Genomic DNA, 16,063 nt, shown 5'->3' with positions numbered 1-16,063 from the left:
TATCAAAATTGCTGAAAGATAATCAGTAGATGCTTTAACTGTGAGGTGTATTTTTATATAGTAGAGAGAGCTAGTAATATAAGCAGAGGAGTAATGCTGTATGAAACTGAGTTTAGAGTTGAAACACAGGCAAGCTGACTATTACAGGTCAGCAACACCAGAACCCCTGTGCATCAGGCTTTCCCCACCAGGAAGGTGATGAGCTGGACTATCTGCCTTATACTCAGGATGATAGTAGGGATTATGATTTTCTATTGGTTAGAATGGGATTGGGCATGTAGTAACCTTGAGAAGTATGTGTGTGGATGGGGCAGAAAGGGGTTGAGGCACGATGGCAAAATTACAGTTGTTTTAGCCAGAAATTGTTTCTTCAAGGAGCAGACATAACCTGGAAGGCAGTAAGAGAAGCAGCACAAATACTGATCCTCTGCTAGAGCAATACATGGGACCTTTTTAAAATATTAACTTTTAGTAACATGCTGTGTAGTATAAATGTTTGTACAGATATTTGGCACCTTTGTAGCTGGAATAAAACATAGAAATCCACTACATTAATGTTTGATCTTAGAAAAGGCCAGGGAGAAGTGGAAAGGAATCTACTAAAAAGAAGCTATGATGGGCAGTTAGAAAATAAAAATGTTTGCAGACTGTGTGGGTGATACTTAAAAATACCACACTGAAGCTCAGCAAATGCGTGACCCTTAGCAAAGATTTTAGAAAAAGCAAAAAGGAGTGGGGAGAAGCTATTTTGAGGAGAAGCTGTTTAACAGGGAACCTTTTAAAAAGCCAGTTGTGTTCAAACAAGGGAAATAAAGTGGAAAATGAAGATTGGGTTGAAAAGAAGTTTGGTTTTTAGTTTGTTTTACTTGATTTATGGTGGCTTTCCCCCCCCCCCCCAATGAAATAGTCTTTGAATATGGATTGTTTTCTAAATTCCTTTTAGGAATAGTGATAATCTAATGGTTTCATATAGAAAATTAACAGAATAAACTAATATGAATACAAGCATGCTATTTAGGCCACTTCATATGTTGCCTACAAAACTCTTATCTGGATAAATATTGTGTATTCATCGTGCCTAAATAGTTGGAGAAGATCTTGGCAGACCAACTACAGAATTGTTGACTTCAAACAGAATTAGTGATAGCTTTTGATTTTTTCCTAAAGGAAGCTGACAGTAGAAGAGAGAGAACGCCTACAGAAGGAAGAAAAGCTTTCTAAAGTAGATGAAAAAATTAATCATGCTGCTGAAGAACTAAACAGCTACAGGTAATTACAGAGCTTCGTTGCTGCAGTAATTTGTTGCAAAGTGAACAAAATGTGATGGAGAATTGATAAAAACACCAGTCTAAGTGAAAGTCTTTTCTTCCACTGTCTTTGTTTTGTTTGTGTGTAGTATTACATACTAAGGGATTTTTTTTCTTTGTTAAAAATCTGAGAATGGAAGATCACTAGCAGCTTTTCTTCCATTTGAGTGGTAGTTGTATTGACATATTAGTTTTAATGGAATGGTAGCAATGGGTCTTAAATCTGGGTCCCTTTGAACAGGGACATAAATGGGAAGTTAAGAGAATACTGTGAAATAAATGCAATGTTCAGTTGCATAGATGCTAACATACTTGTGTTATAGTAGTCTATTTCTTTATCTCTAAGCTTCTCACATGGTATGGTTGTTTAGAAATACTGTACTAAAATTCAGTGATGTGGGAGTATTTTCTGTAGCTGTTTTAACTGTTTTGTTCTGGTTTGTGTTACATGGTGTTCTTCTGGTTTGTTTCTGTGGTTTCTCAGACTATGGCACAGTTCTTCAATCTGTAACACATACTCCTCATCTTCCTTCGATGTTTATGGGAGTATTGACTCTGAACAGCACCATCAGCAATCTTCCCTGCAGTGTTAATCAGATGAATTCTTTCTCTAGAATGTAAAGTTAGACATTCTTCAGTATTTATACAGGAGGACAGAACTCATCTTGGTGTACAAAGAACATGAACTTTGGAGACATCTTTAAAGAGATTGTTATTATTGCTAATGGAGTATAATGAAACAAGGTATTTTTGCCCAGCCTGCTGAAAATGTGGAGCCTAGAGAAGTTCTGCACAGGGCAGCTGGCAGCAAAAGTGGCATCTGTCTCTGTTACCATTACAGTAAAGATTTTCCTCATATGTAGGTTGAACCTCTTGTGTTGAAGTTTGTGACCATTGCCCCTTATCTCTCACTGGAAACCACTGAGAAGAGTCTGGTCCTATCCTCCTGATACCCACCCTTTTGATATTTATAAGCACTGATGAGTTCCTCCTCTCTGGCCCGAACAGACCCAGTTCTCAGCCTTTCCTTGTGTGGTAGATGCTCCAGCTTCCTAATTATCTTAGTGGCCCTGTGCTGGAGTCTCTCCAGTAGTTCCTTGGCCTTTGTGAACTGGGAAGCACAGAATTGGACACAGTATTCCAGATGGGCCCTCACCAGGACCAAGTAGAGTAGGAGGATAACCTCCCTCCAGAGCAAGCACCTGCTTGCTGTGCTCTTACTGATGCACTTCAGGGTGTCACTTGCCTTCTTGGCCATTGCTGGCTCAGGGTCATACTGTTGCCCATCAGGACTCTCAGATCTTTTTCCACAGAGCTGCTTTCTAACAGGTCAGCCCCTCAGCTGTACTGGTACCTGGGGTTATTTCTCCCCAGCTGCAGGATCTTATATTTGCCCTTGTTTAACCTTATTGAAGTAACTTTAGTACAAGTGATCATCACTCAGGACTGATGGTTGTAGCCTGTAACAGCATGATCTTCCAAGCCACACTAGTATATTTGCTGAGCTGGGTGAAGCTGGCTATTAGAGCATATGTGGAGGGATGTCCTTCATATTAGAAACATATTGCAAATCACTGAAAAATTGGGGCGATGTTGGATGTTTTGGTTCTATTATTTTGTTTACATTCTTGTTTGTACTACTCTAGGGCCCAGAAGTTCCACTGCTGCTTTTTTTCCCCATGGGCCTGAGTGGCAATTCTGTCTTTCATGTTTTTTTAAAAAATCTGTATTATGCCTTATTATTAGCATTGTGTTTACTGTATTGAAAATAAGTTGCCTCCACACCTTATTACAGTGTCATAAATCATAATAAATTGTGTTACAGGCAGCGAGCAAAGGATCTTGAAGAAGAGCTGGAACGAACCATTCGTTCTTACCAGAATCAGGTATGTGCTTTGTGTTACTTAGAATTGATGGGAAGTAGGAGGGATGTTACTTCAACTGAAATAACACTTTCAGTTAGGTTGTGATACTGTACGTGGCTTGCTTTTGTTGGATAGATTTTTTCCTTTTTTTTTCTTCTCAATGCCATCTGGTTTTGACTAACATTTTCATTGCAGAGATCACCAATTAACTTTATTAGAAAGTTAGAATTTTAGATGCCTCAGAATAAATTACCCACACATTAAATTTACAAATAAGAGCATATAAGCAGTCTTAATTTTCTTTAGATAAATAATGATCTAGTTAATCTCTTTCACAGATTACTTCACATGAGAAAAAAGCTCATGATAATTGGGTAAGTTCCAAGTGCTGTATTAACTTTGTGTGTCTTCCTTTTCTGTGATTTGAATACCTTGCATTATCACTTTTTTGTTTCTCATTAAAACAAGCCAAAATTAACTCTAACTTGTCAGCTTTAAACATTAATTTCTCTCAGAAACACACAAAAGCATGTTAAAAATACTTCTACCACATAACATAGTGGGATAATTAAGCTGGATGCGTATGAGTGCAGTAGAATGACATTATAATACTACTTTCTAGGGTAATAAATCTGCTGGAATAACATCTTAACATTTAACAAGCATGTGACATTTTGCTAATAAAAGATTTTGGCCTTGTTTCAATGTCATTTTAATGTTTTCCTTGGATAGACTTCACTCCCTTTATCTACTAATAGAAGGCATTATGTCCTGTGAGAACAGTATGTTCCATTGACAGCTTCCAAAGAATGCTGCTGCAAAATCTGTTTTTACCTTTTTTACAAAGAGGAAGCTTTAAAATATCTTCTGACTAATACATTCTTCAGTTTCATGGAATGGTCTGTATAAGATAGAATCCTGTTAAAAGCCATGGTGTTTTATGGTGGTTATCTCAGGTTTTAACTGCATGATTTTAAAATAAAATTGTCTTATATAAAATCTGAGACTTTAAATCTTGTAAATATACTGTAGACAGTTCCAAGCAGCTATCACAAAAAGAAATTAATTTCTGTAGTTTTAAGAAGCTTCAGAAAGGCCATTATCATGACTCAGAAATTTGGGTAGTAGTGCTGCTAATATCATTTAGTGATGTGTGTATCTGCTTCTTATGCTTTATGTACAATTAACATCTTGTGAAAATAGTCCATACACTTCAGATAGAAAAAGATGTCTTGGACCTGTCACATTTATGAAGCAATTAATAAAAAGCAATATCTAAGGTTTTTGTTTTTGTTTTTTCTAATCCCTCCCCGAAGCTGACAGCCCGAGCAGCTGAAAGACACCTCAATGATATAAAAAAAGAAAATGCACATAACAGACAAAAGTAAGTGCAGTCCTGATCTAATTCTAAGTAAATGCAGTTTGGCATGTGAGTACATTTTGGATTTATGCAATTTAATGTTTTCTAGACCTATGTTGATTGATTGTGGCCCAAACAGGGCAGTGCTCCATTGGAGTTCTGAAAGAAAGTGAGCTATTTGAGCATTCCTGTAGTGACAGCATGCAAGAAAGTAAGAACTTAAGAATTGCAATATTTCATGAAAAAAGCAAAATGTAGTACTAGAACTGAAAGGTTTTAGGAGTTTGTTTTTTATTTGTTTGAAGTAAGTAGGTATCAACCAGATGCCAGGGTTACCTAATGATTTTTACAGCTTATCTCAGAGGTTAATATTGACCTAACTGATCAGGTGGTGGTGGTCAAGAGGAACCTTTAGGTGTGATGGAAGGGGATACTTGGAATGTAATTTAGAGTACTCACAAGAGTCTGGGAACTGTGACATCTGACATTCTACTTCTGAATTACAGTTTAGGTACAGCAGCAGAGGAGATACTCCAGGAAATCTTAAGTTCAGAGTTCTGTGACGTTCTTTTTTTTTTTAGGGAATAGAATACCTTGTTTCTGCTCTGTAATTAGAAAGCCTAGTAGTAAACAGTGCAGTCCAGTAAAACTTTTGCACTTGTTTGTTATTTACTACTTTTTTGTTGTTTATTTGCAGATTAACTGAATTAGAATTCAAACTTGACCTTTTAGAAAAAGATCCTTATGCTCTTGATGTTCCAGTTAGACCATTTGGCAGAGGTATAGTATTGAATTGTAAAATAAAGCCTAATTGTTTTGGTTTATGGTTTTGTTTCCTGCAATCACACGTATATAATTGTTTGAAAACTGTCTTGGCCATATGTGTAACAGTAATTTAAAAAAATAATTGGGTCATAAGTGATTCTAGGTTATGCAGAATATTTTGTTGAAACTAGGACCCTCTGTAGTATCAATGAGAGTAGTCTGGGAATATGATAAACGTAGTAATTAGAGCACAGTTTTCATTTCACCTATACAATTTCATTTTAAACTTCACCTGAGAAGTTTAATTACTTTATACAGTTTGCTAAACTAAAAATTGTGAACTTGAGTATTTTGTTTTAACTGTTCCAGAGCATTCCCCTTATGGACCCTCACCAATGGGCCGGCCTTCATCAGAAACAAGAGCTTTTCTTTCTCCTCCAACTTTATTGGAGGGTCCTTTAAGGCTTTCACCTATGCCTCCAGGTGGAGGAGGAGGAAGAGGTACAATTCTTAAACTTCAAAATTTATCTATTCTGGATTTCTCTCTCCTCTACTACAAATCTGTCACACCTTTTCCTCTTGCTGGTGACAAAAAGTATTAAAATGACCAGTTTGGTTGGTCAAACTCTGTTTCAAATTTTAGTTGGACAAACTCTTCCTGTTTTTCAGTGTTCTCAAGCTGTCTAAAGTGTAACAGTACAATGGATAATTTAGATGTTACTGGTGGGTTGGTCATTGGATTTGCTTTAGAAGTGTAGATTCAGAGAAATGAAAAGCCAGACTTAATCAGTCTTGATTTATTTCTTAAACAAATGGAGTTCTGTTGAAATAAATCTATGATTTTAAAGTATACAAGAATTGATTAGTTTTCTAAACAAAGAATACTGCCACTTCCATCTCATTGGTCTACAGTCAGTGAGAGAAGAGAGTACCTGTGTTATCAAATGCCAACAAAAACCAGACAGTTTTATTGGGGGTCACCATACTAGAAAGTTACTGTTTCATTAACTGTTTCATTCCTTTGTTCTAAGTTTTGAGGCAATCATACATGGAGACAGTTTCTTCACTAGTTGTAAGTGGTGCCAGGAAGGTTGTAAGGAGTAAAATGCAGAGATTGAGTAGGTGAAAGCAAGCCATGGTGCCATGAGTTGTAAGGAAAGAAAAACACTGTTTCTTCATTTATTTTTTTTCTGTTTACGTTGATGGAAGCAGTCTAGATAAATGGTAGAATGGAGTTCACTATCTGTTACAGGTGATAAAGAATCTACTATTTAATTTGCTTCTACTGTTACACCTGATGAAATATGTACTTACTTCATGGGCACTATGTCTCAATGTCTCTTCTATAAAGATTTCACTAATTAACATTGATTTTTACCTGCTTGAACTGTTCATTTACTTTTTTTTTTTTTTTGTTAAAAGTATATCCAATGAAAGTTTATTAATTTTCTAAGTCAGAAAAGCTTGAGATAGAATGTTCAACTCTAGCTCTGCCACAATTTATTTGTATAGACAGTAAGTAATGAAACTGAGTGTATCTTTAAATTGTAGCTCAGCTGATGCTGGTGAGGAAGAATGAAAACTGGATTTCAGGACGCAGTACTAGCAAGGAAAGAGCCTATGCAAAGCCTTAAGTAATGCCCATTTCACAATGGAGAACTGATGTAACTTGGGCAGATAAACAAACAATATGCTTAGTGCCAGCTACAGAGCAATTACAGTGCTTGCCTCACTTTGCACAAGACACTAAATTTTAGGTTGAGTAATAATTTGATACCAGAGTTTTCATTTTTCAGACCAAATGTATTTTAAAGGAAGCCTACATCCTAAAATCACTCATTGTTACAGTTTCTCTTTCACTTGGTTATGTGTTGACCTGTCTTCTTATTTTTTTTTTCTTGAATGAAGAATTAGAACAATGTGGGTATTTTCTTACGATGAGGGGATAAACTCTGTGCTGATTTTATTAGTTTGCTTGTGATCAATTTTGATCAAAAACCTGTGCAGCAGATTTTTTAGCAATGAGAAGATAAGTTGGACAAGCTAGTGCCCTCATAAAACAGAGGAACTGAAACTCCTAAAGTTATTTTTAAAACTGCAGGTGCTTTAGTCTGCACCCTTACCAAGACTTTTTAACTCCAAATAAAACTTTTAAGCACTTCCAGTAAACATAACTGGTCATCAGCAAACAGCTGGAGAGTCCTGTGGAGCCGTGCACCTCTCATATGTTGACACTGTTTGCCTTCCATGATTTGTTTTACTATTTGCAGACTTCATGAAGAAAGCCATAATAGAAGATTTTAAATACCTGTGTAAATAACTATCTAATTTCTTCAACTAGGATCCAGAGGACCAACTGCCATGTATGAAGCTAGTAATGAAAGAGAACTGAGTTCTGATAGATTAACTGATCCCCACAGACCACCATCAGATACTGGATCCCTGTCTCCTCCTTGGGACCGAGACCATAGGATAATTCTGCCTCCACCAGGTATGAAAATATGTTTAGCTACTTCATTTTTCCATAGAGTTACTGACTTGCAGTGTATATATTTAAGTATTTTTTGATTAATAATAGGAAATATTTTCCTTGGAACTGCATGTGCAACTGTACTTGAAAAGTTTATTTATTTTTTTAATAGTAGTTTTTTCCTCCTTCTTGAGTGGTGTACTTCACTTATACTACTTCTGTGCTGTCTTGTAAATAGGTATTGGTACTAGCAGTGTACAATAGGCTGTTTGGTTCCATCATTTTTTAGTGTTAGTGCATCAAAACACTTGTCTGGGCTGGATAATTAATAAGAGATCTAAGAAAGTAAAATGTTTTAATGGTAACCAAACTTTGAATAATAAATAAAATCCAGCTAATGTTGACAAACATTATGTTTTTCAGTCCTCCTGTAATAATATAAACGTTGTTCTATAGTAGAGTCATCCTGTTTGGTATATATTTTCATGTTATACTGTCTCTTTAATAATAAAATCAGTCCTGGCTTTTTCAACTAAACTGCTGTATTGCACATTATCACATCAGGAAGATGGAGGATACTACTGATATTTCTAAAGTAAACGATGCAGGAGGAAGGCCAGTCCTTCTGTATACCTGTAATAAGGAAGCAAAAATGCTACAACTGAAAAGAAAAAAATAAAAAATAGGTAAATATACATGTTAGAGTACCTCGATTATTAGATGCCACAAGCAGTATTTTAATTGTTACACATCAGAAGCCTGATTATAAAAGTCCAAGTCTGCTCATGATGCAGTTTCTCATTTGGCACATCTGATCTGTTGACAGAATACTGCCAGGGATGTAGTCTTGTTTCCTTAACCTGGACTCTGTTTTGCACTTGGATGTCACTGATAAAGCTTGTTTCTCTAGCTGCATGATTGATTGTTAGCTCTGAAGCAAAGTTGGTGGAAATGCATATGAAACATAATGGAAACAGCACTGGTACCAAAGAATGGCTTAAAGCATGTAACTTATTTTGCCTTTGACCTTCATTGCTGTGCTGAACCTTTTGTTTTGAGGCCCCACTGTTTATAACTTAAGCAACCATAACTTCCAGAGTTCTACTGTGTGTTAAACTAAAAATCAGTTGACTGTCTCATTTGCAGCTCCTTAGAAACACATGCTGTGGTATATACATCATGGGTTTGGTTTTTTTTAAGGTTTGTGTGCTTACCCTTTTTAATAGTAATTTTAGATGTTAACAGGAGTGCAAGACATTTTTGCTAGTCTAAAATTGTATGGAATGGAAGGAATAAATTTTCACTGGCTGTGTGATTATTTCAATGCTAGGTGAGCCTTACAGTGATGCAGTTCTTCCTCCTCGAAGACAAGAAAGATTTTTCCCTAATCCTCCAAATACTGGAAGACTTTCTGGACCAGCAGAACTACGAACTTACAATGTGCAGTCCTTTGATAAAACAGGTGGGAATTGCTTCTATGGTACTGTCAAATGGTGAATCTCAGTATAGGATGACTAAATGTAGTAAGCCATGGCACAAGGATAACTTTAGAGCTACTACAGATAGCCTTGAGTCCATTGAGGTGAGTTTCGTGGAAGGGGCCAAAGCTTTAAATGTCACAAACCCTTACTTTCATTTCCATGCCACATTTGGGTAAGTTAAAGTCAGTAAAACTGAAAGAATAACAGAAAATTTTTCAAATACTTGCTGGCTTCATATACTGAAGTTGAAGGTTCTGAGGTCTCCTCCTTCAAACTGTTTATCATACTTAGAGCTTTTTGTAGTTTACAATGCAGCTGCCCCCAGCTTAATCACAATTTCAGGGACCCAAGTACCATTTGTTTTAAATTGCCCAATTATGGAAATTCTAGTTTGTAACACTTGAAAACAGCCAGAAGTTCAGAGGCAAGGTTTTTGTGACTTAAACCTTATCACTGAGACTTTTTAAGAGTTTAAAGCCTTTAATAATTATTAAGCAGTTTTCATGCTTATTTAATTGTTGCGGCGAGCCTTCTCTTCGGGGACACGGTTCTTGTCAGGAGCTCTCTTGCCGTCTCTCTCCCCAGGCATCTCTCTCAGCATCCCTCTCTGCTTCTGTTTCTGGGAGCATGCCTTTTATCTTGCCCTTCAGCCCTGCCCATTTCCGGCTGGGGCAAGCCCTAATTATTGGGCACAGCTGGGCCTAAGCTCCCAGTTCATTATCGGCGACACCTGGTTCTCACTACATTTCCCCCCTTTTTGTTGTTTTGTTGAAAAATAAACATTTTTTCAATAATTTACAATTAATTCACAATAATTTACAATTAATTTAAACATTTCATTATTTTATATTACAGCCTCACATTTTTAATAATTTACAAACATTTCATTATTTTTCATTTTTTCAAGCATTTAAACATTTCATTATTTTTCATTGGAGGGAAAAATTCGGGCTCCTGCCGGCTTTTTCGCCTCTTTAGCCTCTGTTGTCAGCGGCAGATGAGGTCTCAGAACACCAGCTCAGCTTTCACTGGTACTCGCCACCTCGGGATGCCTGGCCATGCAGAGGCTTCTCCGAGCATTCAGCGCACCAGTCTTATCGCGTGTCCCTAGGGCCCCGTTTCAGGACCGCACTATCGCGTGTCCCTGGGGGCTCCGTTTCAGGACCGCGTCGCGTGTCCCTGGGAGGCTCCGTTTCAGGACCGCGTCGCGTGTCCCTGGGAGGCTCCGTTTCAGGACCGCGTCGCGTGTCCCTGGGAGGCTCCGTTTCAGGACCGCACTATCGCATATCCCTGGGAGACTCCGTTTCAGGACCGCACTGACTTGATGCGCACTCAGAGCTCCGCTTCAGCATTCCTCGGGTTTGAATTCCGCGCGCCAACTCGCTGCGCCTTTTGAGCCTCATTCTTCTTACCGCTTTTCGGCTTTCCTCCTGCCTGGCTCGCCATTCCGGGCTGTTGTATACCTTGCTGTGCTGCGCTTCTATTCTGAGCTCTTCACGCCGCCTACAGCATTTAAGCCTGGCCTTGTGGAGCTTTTCCCGTGGTTGCGTATTTGGAGCTCTTTATAGAGCGTCCCGCACCAACGTAGTGGCTCCATCTGACGTGGTTGCGTATTTCGAAGCTCTTTATATCGCCTTTCGCATTTAAGCCAGGCTTTGTAGAGCTTCCCGCAACCAACGTGGTCGTGTAGAGCTCTTTATCTCACCTCAGCATTCACGGTTGCTGTTGTTGCCCGCATTCTCCACCAATTGTTGCGGCGAGCCTTTCTCTTCGGGGACACGGTTCTTCTCAGGAGCTCTCTTGCCGTCTCTCTCCCCAGGCATCTCTCTGGGTATCCCTCTCTGCTTCTGGGAGCATGCCTTTTATCTTGCCCTTCAGCCCCGCCCATTTCTGGCTGGGGCAGGCCCTAATTATTGGGCACAGCTGGGCCTAAGCCCCCAATTCATTATCAGCGACACCTGGGGACTTGTGGTTCTCACTACATTTAATGGCCAGTAAGTCACATGTGTCTCATTAATTAGCGAGGCTGATAAAGCTGTTAAGCTCACAACAGAAAATTTGCCACTCAGTGTACTCACATGATAAGGAGTAAATTACCATCTTTGTTGCCTGGCTTCTGGCAATAGGAGAGAGAACCTTTGTTACTTGGTGTCATAAAGTAAAAACTGAGAACACTGAATTGTGTTTCAGCTGATAGTTCAAGTTTTACAGGGATTTGTTCTTGACTGGAAGATAATTCTGTTCCTGTGCAGTCACTCACCTGCTTTTCCTCTCTGTGTTTAACTTCTGTGTTCTTACTCTTTGTGTTCCACTGAGGCTTGTGTTCTAGCACCTAGATACTGACTGAAGGACAGGAGAGGTGCTCTGTCCTTTCTCTCGCTTGGTGCATCTATGGTTTTTATCCTTTTATCCAGCTGTTGGCAAGCAATAATTGGAAAACAAAACAACAAAACCAAACTCCAACTTTAAAAGCTGTATTCAGTTCTTGGGCAGTTCAAAACCTACTTACTGGAAAAAGGGTTTTGGATAACCTTGCTGCCAGCATTTAGCTGGTCATGAAACATATGTGAATGTTACTTTTTAGAGGCATATAATTTCACTAGACTTAGGTGAATGTTTGTAAAAACAGCAAAAATACTCCAACAAACTAGAATAATCCAAAACCCAAAAAAAAACCCGCCAAAAAAACCCAACCACAAACAGACGAACAAAAAAACCCAAAACAAACCACCCCCATCCAGCACATACCATTTAACTTCTGAACAGCAACATGTCTACTACAAAATTCACTGGCAGAGTGCCTGGGTACTCTAGATTTGCTTTATTCCATACAACTCAGAGTTGGGCTACCACCACAGTGGTAGCTGTAATCTGTATAATATATAATCACAGTGGTAAAGTTATAATCTTCCAGGTCAGCTTACATAGCATTTTACAATGATTACATGATATTCACAAAGTCTTTCTAATTTTCCGTGGAGTCTTCTCGTTCTTAGAATTTACCATTGTTAAGTCCCTTCAATACTTCTTCCTCAGCAGACTTCTCTTTTCTAGTTTTTGGTTCTTGATTCTTATTTAAAAGTTATCCTTGAGTCATCACATCTCACATTAATTTCTTACCTGGTTCTATTCTAAAAAGACTGCAGTGTTTTATTAACTTTCTTATAAGAATAAGCACCTCTATTTCTAATGCCCTTAAGCAAGCACACCTGTAAAAGTAAATTTTTTACCTGTTGTAAAATGCTGTTTAGATTGATTGGTTTGACTGGGCCTTTAACCAGCCTTGGGTAGAGCTATACAGGGGAGAAGGCTTCAGAACTTCATTCAGGGCTAGCAGCAAACAATTTCTCTGAAGTGTCTCTCAGTACTGAAATTGAGGCTCCAGTTCTAAAGAGGAATGAGCTACACTTCCTCAGCAAAATGTTCTTTAAAGTGAGCAAAAAAATATACCTTTTCCTAAGATGGAGTAGTTAACTCTTCGAAAACTTTGAACTTGAAGCAAATACTTGGAGCAAGAAACTTCTTGTCAGAAAGGGTGAAGCTTGACAAGAATTTCTGAGGTTTTACAATTGCAAGTCTCATGCAATCTAAGTATCAAGGCATGAATATTCTGTGTGACATAAGCAGCTGAAATTGCTTCAGAAGTAACAATATCTTCAACAAAGGCAGGACTTACTTGAAATGAGAAGTCATTTAGGTTTTTGCAAAAGACCTATCTGTTCACTGAGGAAAAGCATTGCTTGCTTCAAAGGAGAAAAAAACCACAACATGTAGATTAAAAGTATGCTTACTTGTTAGAAGTACTGTTTCCATCTTGTGCTTTTTATTATTTAGGTAGAAATGTAAGAAAGCAATATTTTTCAAATCAAGTCTGTATTTTTTTGGTTCCTTTTTGGGTGTGGTTGTTTTTTTGTTGCTGGGCTTTTTTTTTTCTTTTCCCAATAAAGGAGTACATTTAGTGTATATACTTACTATATTTATATCCAGTCAGATTTTCCTCTGATAATTCCCTTCAATAATTTTCTCCAGTTGCTACTGAAAACACTTTTTTTCAGGGAATTACAAAGGTAAAAACATTGAAGTTCCTATTTACCTCTTAATTTATGGAGTGAGTACAGCAAAGATGAGTATGGTTCTTATTTCTGAATGCTTATCCAGAACTGATTTAATTCTGAAAGTCTCTTTGACATTTAGTGGGGAAAAAATGGAGCGTGGGGAAAAATGGAACTTCCACAGTAATGTTAATTGCTAGGAAAATGCACTTTAACTTTTAACAGAATCAAACCAACAAAAGCCAACCAATCAAAAACCCCAAACAAACAAATGGAAGAAAAAGCCTTTTTTGGCTACAAATTTGGTTAAAGATGAAACATGTACAGAACTTGGAGTAAATACATATAGCTTTGGTCCTCAGTTGTCTTTTATTCTGCCTGCATAAATGTTGCTTGGTACAGTGATACTTTTTTCCCCCCTCTTTTCTTGCCTGTATATCCTTCAGAAAAAATACTGAAGTCAGTGGTGGGGAAAAGGAGGTCAGCACTGAATAACTTGTCTATCTTTTGCATACAGATGGACAAACTTCTTCAGAAAGCAGCCCACAAGCAGAACTAACTGGAAACGAGATGAAAGATCATTCTAACCTTACTGTAAGTAGCTAAACAAACTTGATTTAAAGAAGCCTTAGTTTTCTGCAAAATGTTTAGAAAAATTTGTTCTAGTACATTGGTCACCTGTGCAGTCCATATTACAAAATTGTATGTATGGTTTTACCTCAGCACTTACTGTCTTGTGAATTAATTTTGATATGTGACTAATATAGTCTCTGCTGAAAACTAGTTACAATGCAGAAGATGAAACTGTGGCCAAGCTGCTGGTCAGAACTAGCTGTTAACTGGTGTGACACTCTACATCAAAATGAGCCTGATGGGCCTGATGGGCCTGGAGATGTTCCCTCTCCTTATCCCCTTCCCTGAGATAAATTTCCCTGTTTTCACTTTATTGCAGAATTCACTACCTGATCAGCCACTGGCACCTGAAAGCGAAGCCATCAGTTCAGGATTTGCTCCTCCACCTTTCCCTCCAGTCCGACCTCCGCTGCTGCCTGTGGATCCCAGAGCACCTTTCATGAGAGGAGGGCCTCCTTTTCCTCCCCCTCCCCCTGCTGGCATGTACAGACCACGTGAATGTTTTCCAGTACGAGACTTCGGGATTCCACGCCCTCCACTGCCAAGTACGTGGCTTTTGCCAGCATTTACTTCAAGATGCTGAACATGAGTGCTTTGTGCAGGTAGAGAGTTACCACACTGGGTGAACGATTACATCTCTTATTTGTACAGACTGCTGCTCAGTTCAGCTAACTGGGAGCCTCTTTTCTGATGAAGGTTGTGTTGTACACTTTCTTTTTCACAGTTGCTTATATTGATAGAACTTTTACTAATACTAGCTTTGGCTGGAAAACACATGTACACACACTGGGCAATTAAAAGGTTCTTTTTTTGGGACATGAAAGCAAAGTAGATGCTTATCTTAACCCTTTTCCTCTTATGGGGATTCATATATGATGCATCTTAAAGATGCACCCATCAGCTTTGAGGCATGCTTGTGCACACACATTTGGGACATATTTGTATAGTTTTTGTAGTGGTGGAGCAAGCTGTATCATACTGAGGGGCTTCCTTCTGCCTCTGGCTGTTCTCTGATTAATCTGTGAAGAACAAAATGGTTATTTTCTAAGGGCTGCCACAGCAGACCAACAGTGATGGTGGCAGCAGCAGCCTATTGATAGGCACTGACTGACTGCTGCTGTGAGCACATCACAAGTAACGAGAGAAAAGTGACTGTTTTGTTCTCCCCTTTCCAAGCATCTTTGTCTCTTCGGAGCATACGCCTAACCTGGGTCTGCTTTGTAACTTCTGTTTAGGTAGACCATTGCTGAGCAGTAAGATAGGTGGGGTAGGAGGAACAGGTATGTTTGCTGTTGTGATGGATATTAACTGGACTACTCTGATTCTCTCACAGTGAGAAATCCATTTCCAATGAGACCTTACTCTTATTATCCACCTCAACGACCTGGATTTTTGCCTCCACCACCACCCCCTGAGAATAGAATTGAGCCACCTCAGTCAAATCCATCAGCTGTAGAACAACCAGAACCACTGCTGGAGACTTGACAGTCCTTTGAGCAACGTACTGAATAGTTTCTGTACTCTTAAAATGGCTTTTCCCTTAAGTTAAGTAACCATTGTTACTTAAGTATATATAAATTACTTCGCTCAAATTGAAGCTTAATAGAAAATTCTCAGGATAGTATTTTGTAAATAAAGAATTAAATAACTGAATATTGTGAATAAGTGATTTCCACTGTACAGTAGTCAAATTAAGTATTTCTAACTTGAGTAATCTCTTCAGAGGTGTATAAAATTAAATCATGTGAACCATATTTTAAAAGTTCAGATGCTTTGTCTCTGTTTAGCTGTACAGGGGATTTCTCTGCATGCCAAAAATGATACTTGCTGCTTTATGTATAGAATGTGAACAAAAAAAAACCCCAAACAGAAATGGTTAATAAAAGAACTGAAAATGAAGGCAGTGTTATTGCTAACATAGGTAGTGTGAGGAGAACACATACCATTCTCTACTACATCCATCTTCCGTTAGTGACCCCAGAGCTTTACAAAGTGGCAGTGCAGTGGGAGAGAAGAGGAAATGTAGAACACCACTACAGAACTGACTGCGTGGAGTAGTGATTTATTGAAGAGGTGTATGGGTTTTTTATGACATTGGAGGAAGGGAGTCATAAGTGTGATACCAGACCT

General features: G+C 38.4%; 1 protein-coding gene across 10 annotated transcripts in view; it reads left to right on the top strand.

Annotated features, from left to right (window-relative positions):
• The window catches only part of MIA2 (MIA SH3 domain ER export factor 2), a 38,097-nt gene extending 22,265 nt beyond the window's left edge, over nt 1–15,832 (top strand). For 8 of the 10 annotated variants that reach the window (XM_071746031.1, XM_071746034.1, XM_071746036.1 and 5 more), the window contains 11 exons: nt 1,168–1,269; nt 3,133–3,193; nt 3,511–3,546; nt 4,489–4,556; nt 5,230–5,312; nt 5,667–5,798; nt 7,639–7,788; nt 9,098–9,229; nt 13,818–13,894; nt 14,253–14,478; nt 15,267–15,832. In XM_071746031.1, coding sequence (XP_071602132.1) covers nt 1,168–1,269; nt 3,133–3,193; nt 3,511–3,546; nt 4,489–4,556; nt 5,230–5,312; nt 5,667–5,798; nt 7,639–7,788; nt 9,098–9,229; nt 13,818–13,894; nt 14,253–14,478; nt 15,267–15,418 — 1,219 coding nt within the window. In that variant the 3' untranslated portion in view covers nt 15,419–15,832. The remainder of the gene's footprint in view (nt 1–1,167; nt 1,270–3,132; nt 3,194–3,510; nt 3,547–4,488; nt 4,557–5,229; nt 5,313–5,666; nt 5,799–7,638; nt 7,789–9,097; nt 9,230–13,817; nt 13,895–14,252; nt 14,479–15,266) is intronic. The other 2 variants (XM_071746033.1, XM_071746040.1) reach the window with 1 other exon arrangement.
• Nucleotides 15,833–16,063: the final 231 nt, after the last annotated feature.

Source organism: Heliangelus exortis, chromosome 5, assembly GCF_036169615.1.
Source record: "Heliangelus exortis chromosome 5, bHelExo1.hap1, whole genome shotgun sequence".
Lineage (NCBI taxonomy): Eukaryota > Metazoa > Chordata > Aves > Apodiformes > Trochilidae > Heliangelus > Heliangelus exortis.
The sequence above is the reverse complement of the archived record's forward strand: the minus strand, read 5'-3'. Positions and strand labels throughout refer to the sequence as shown.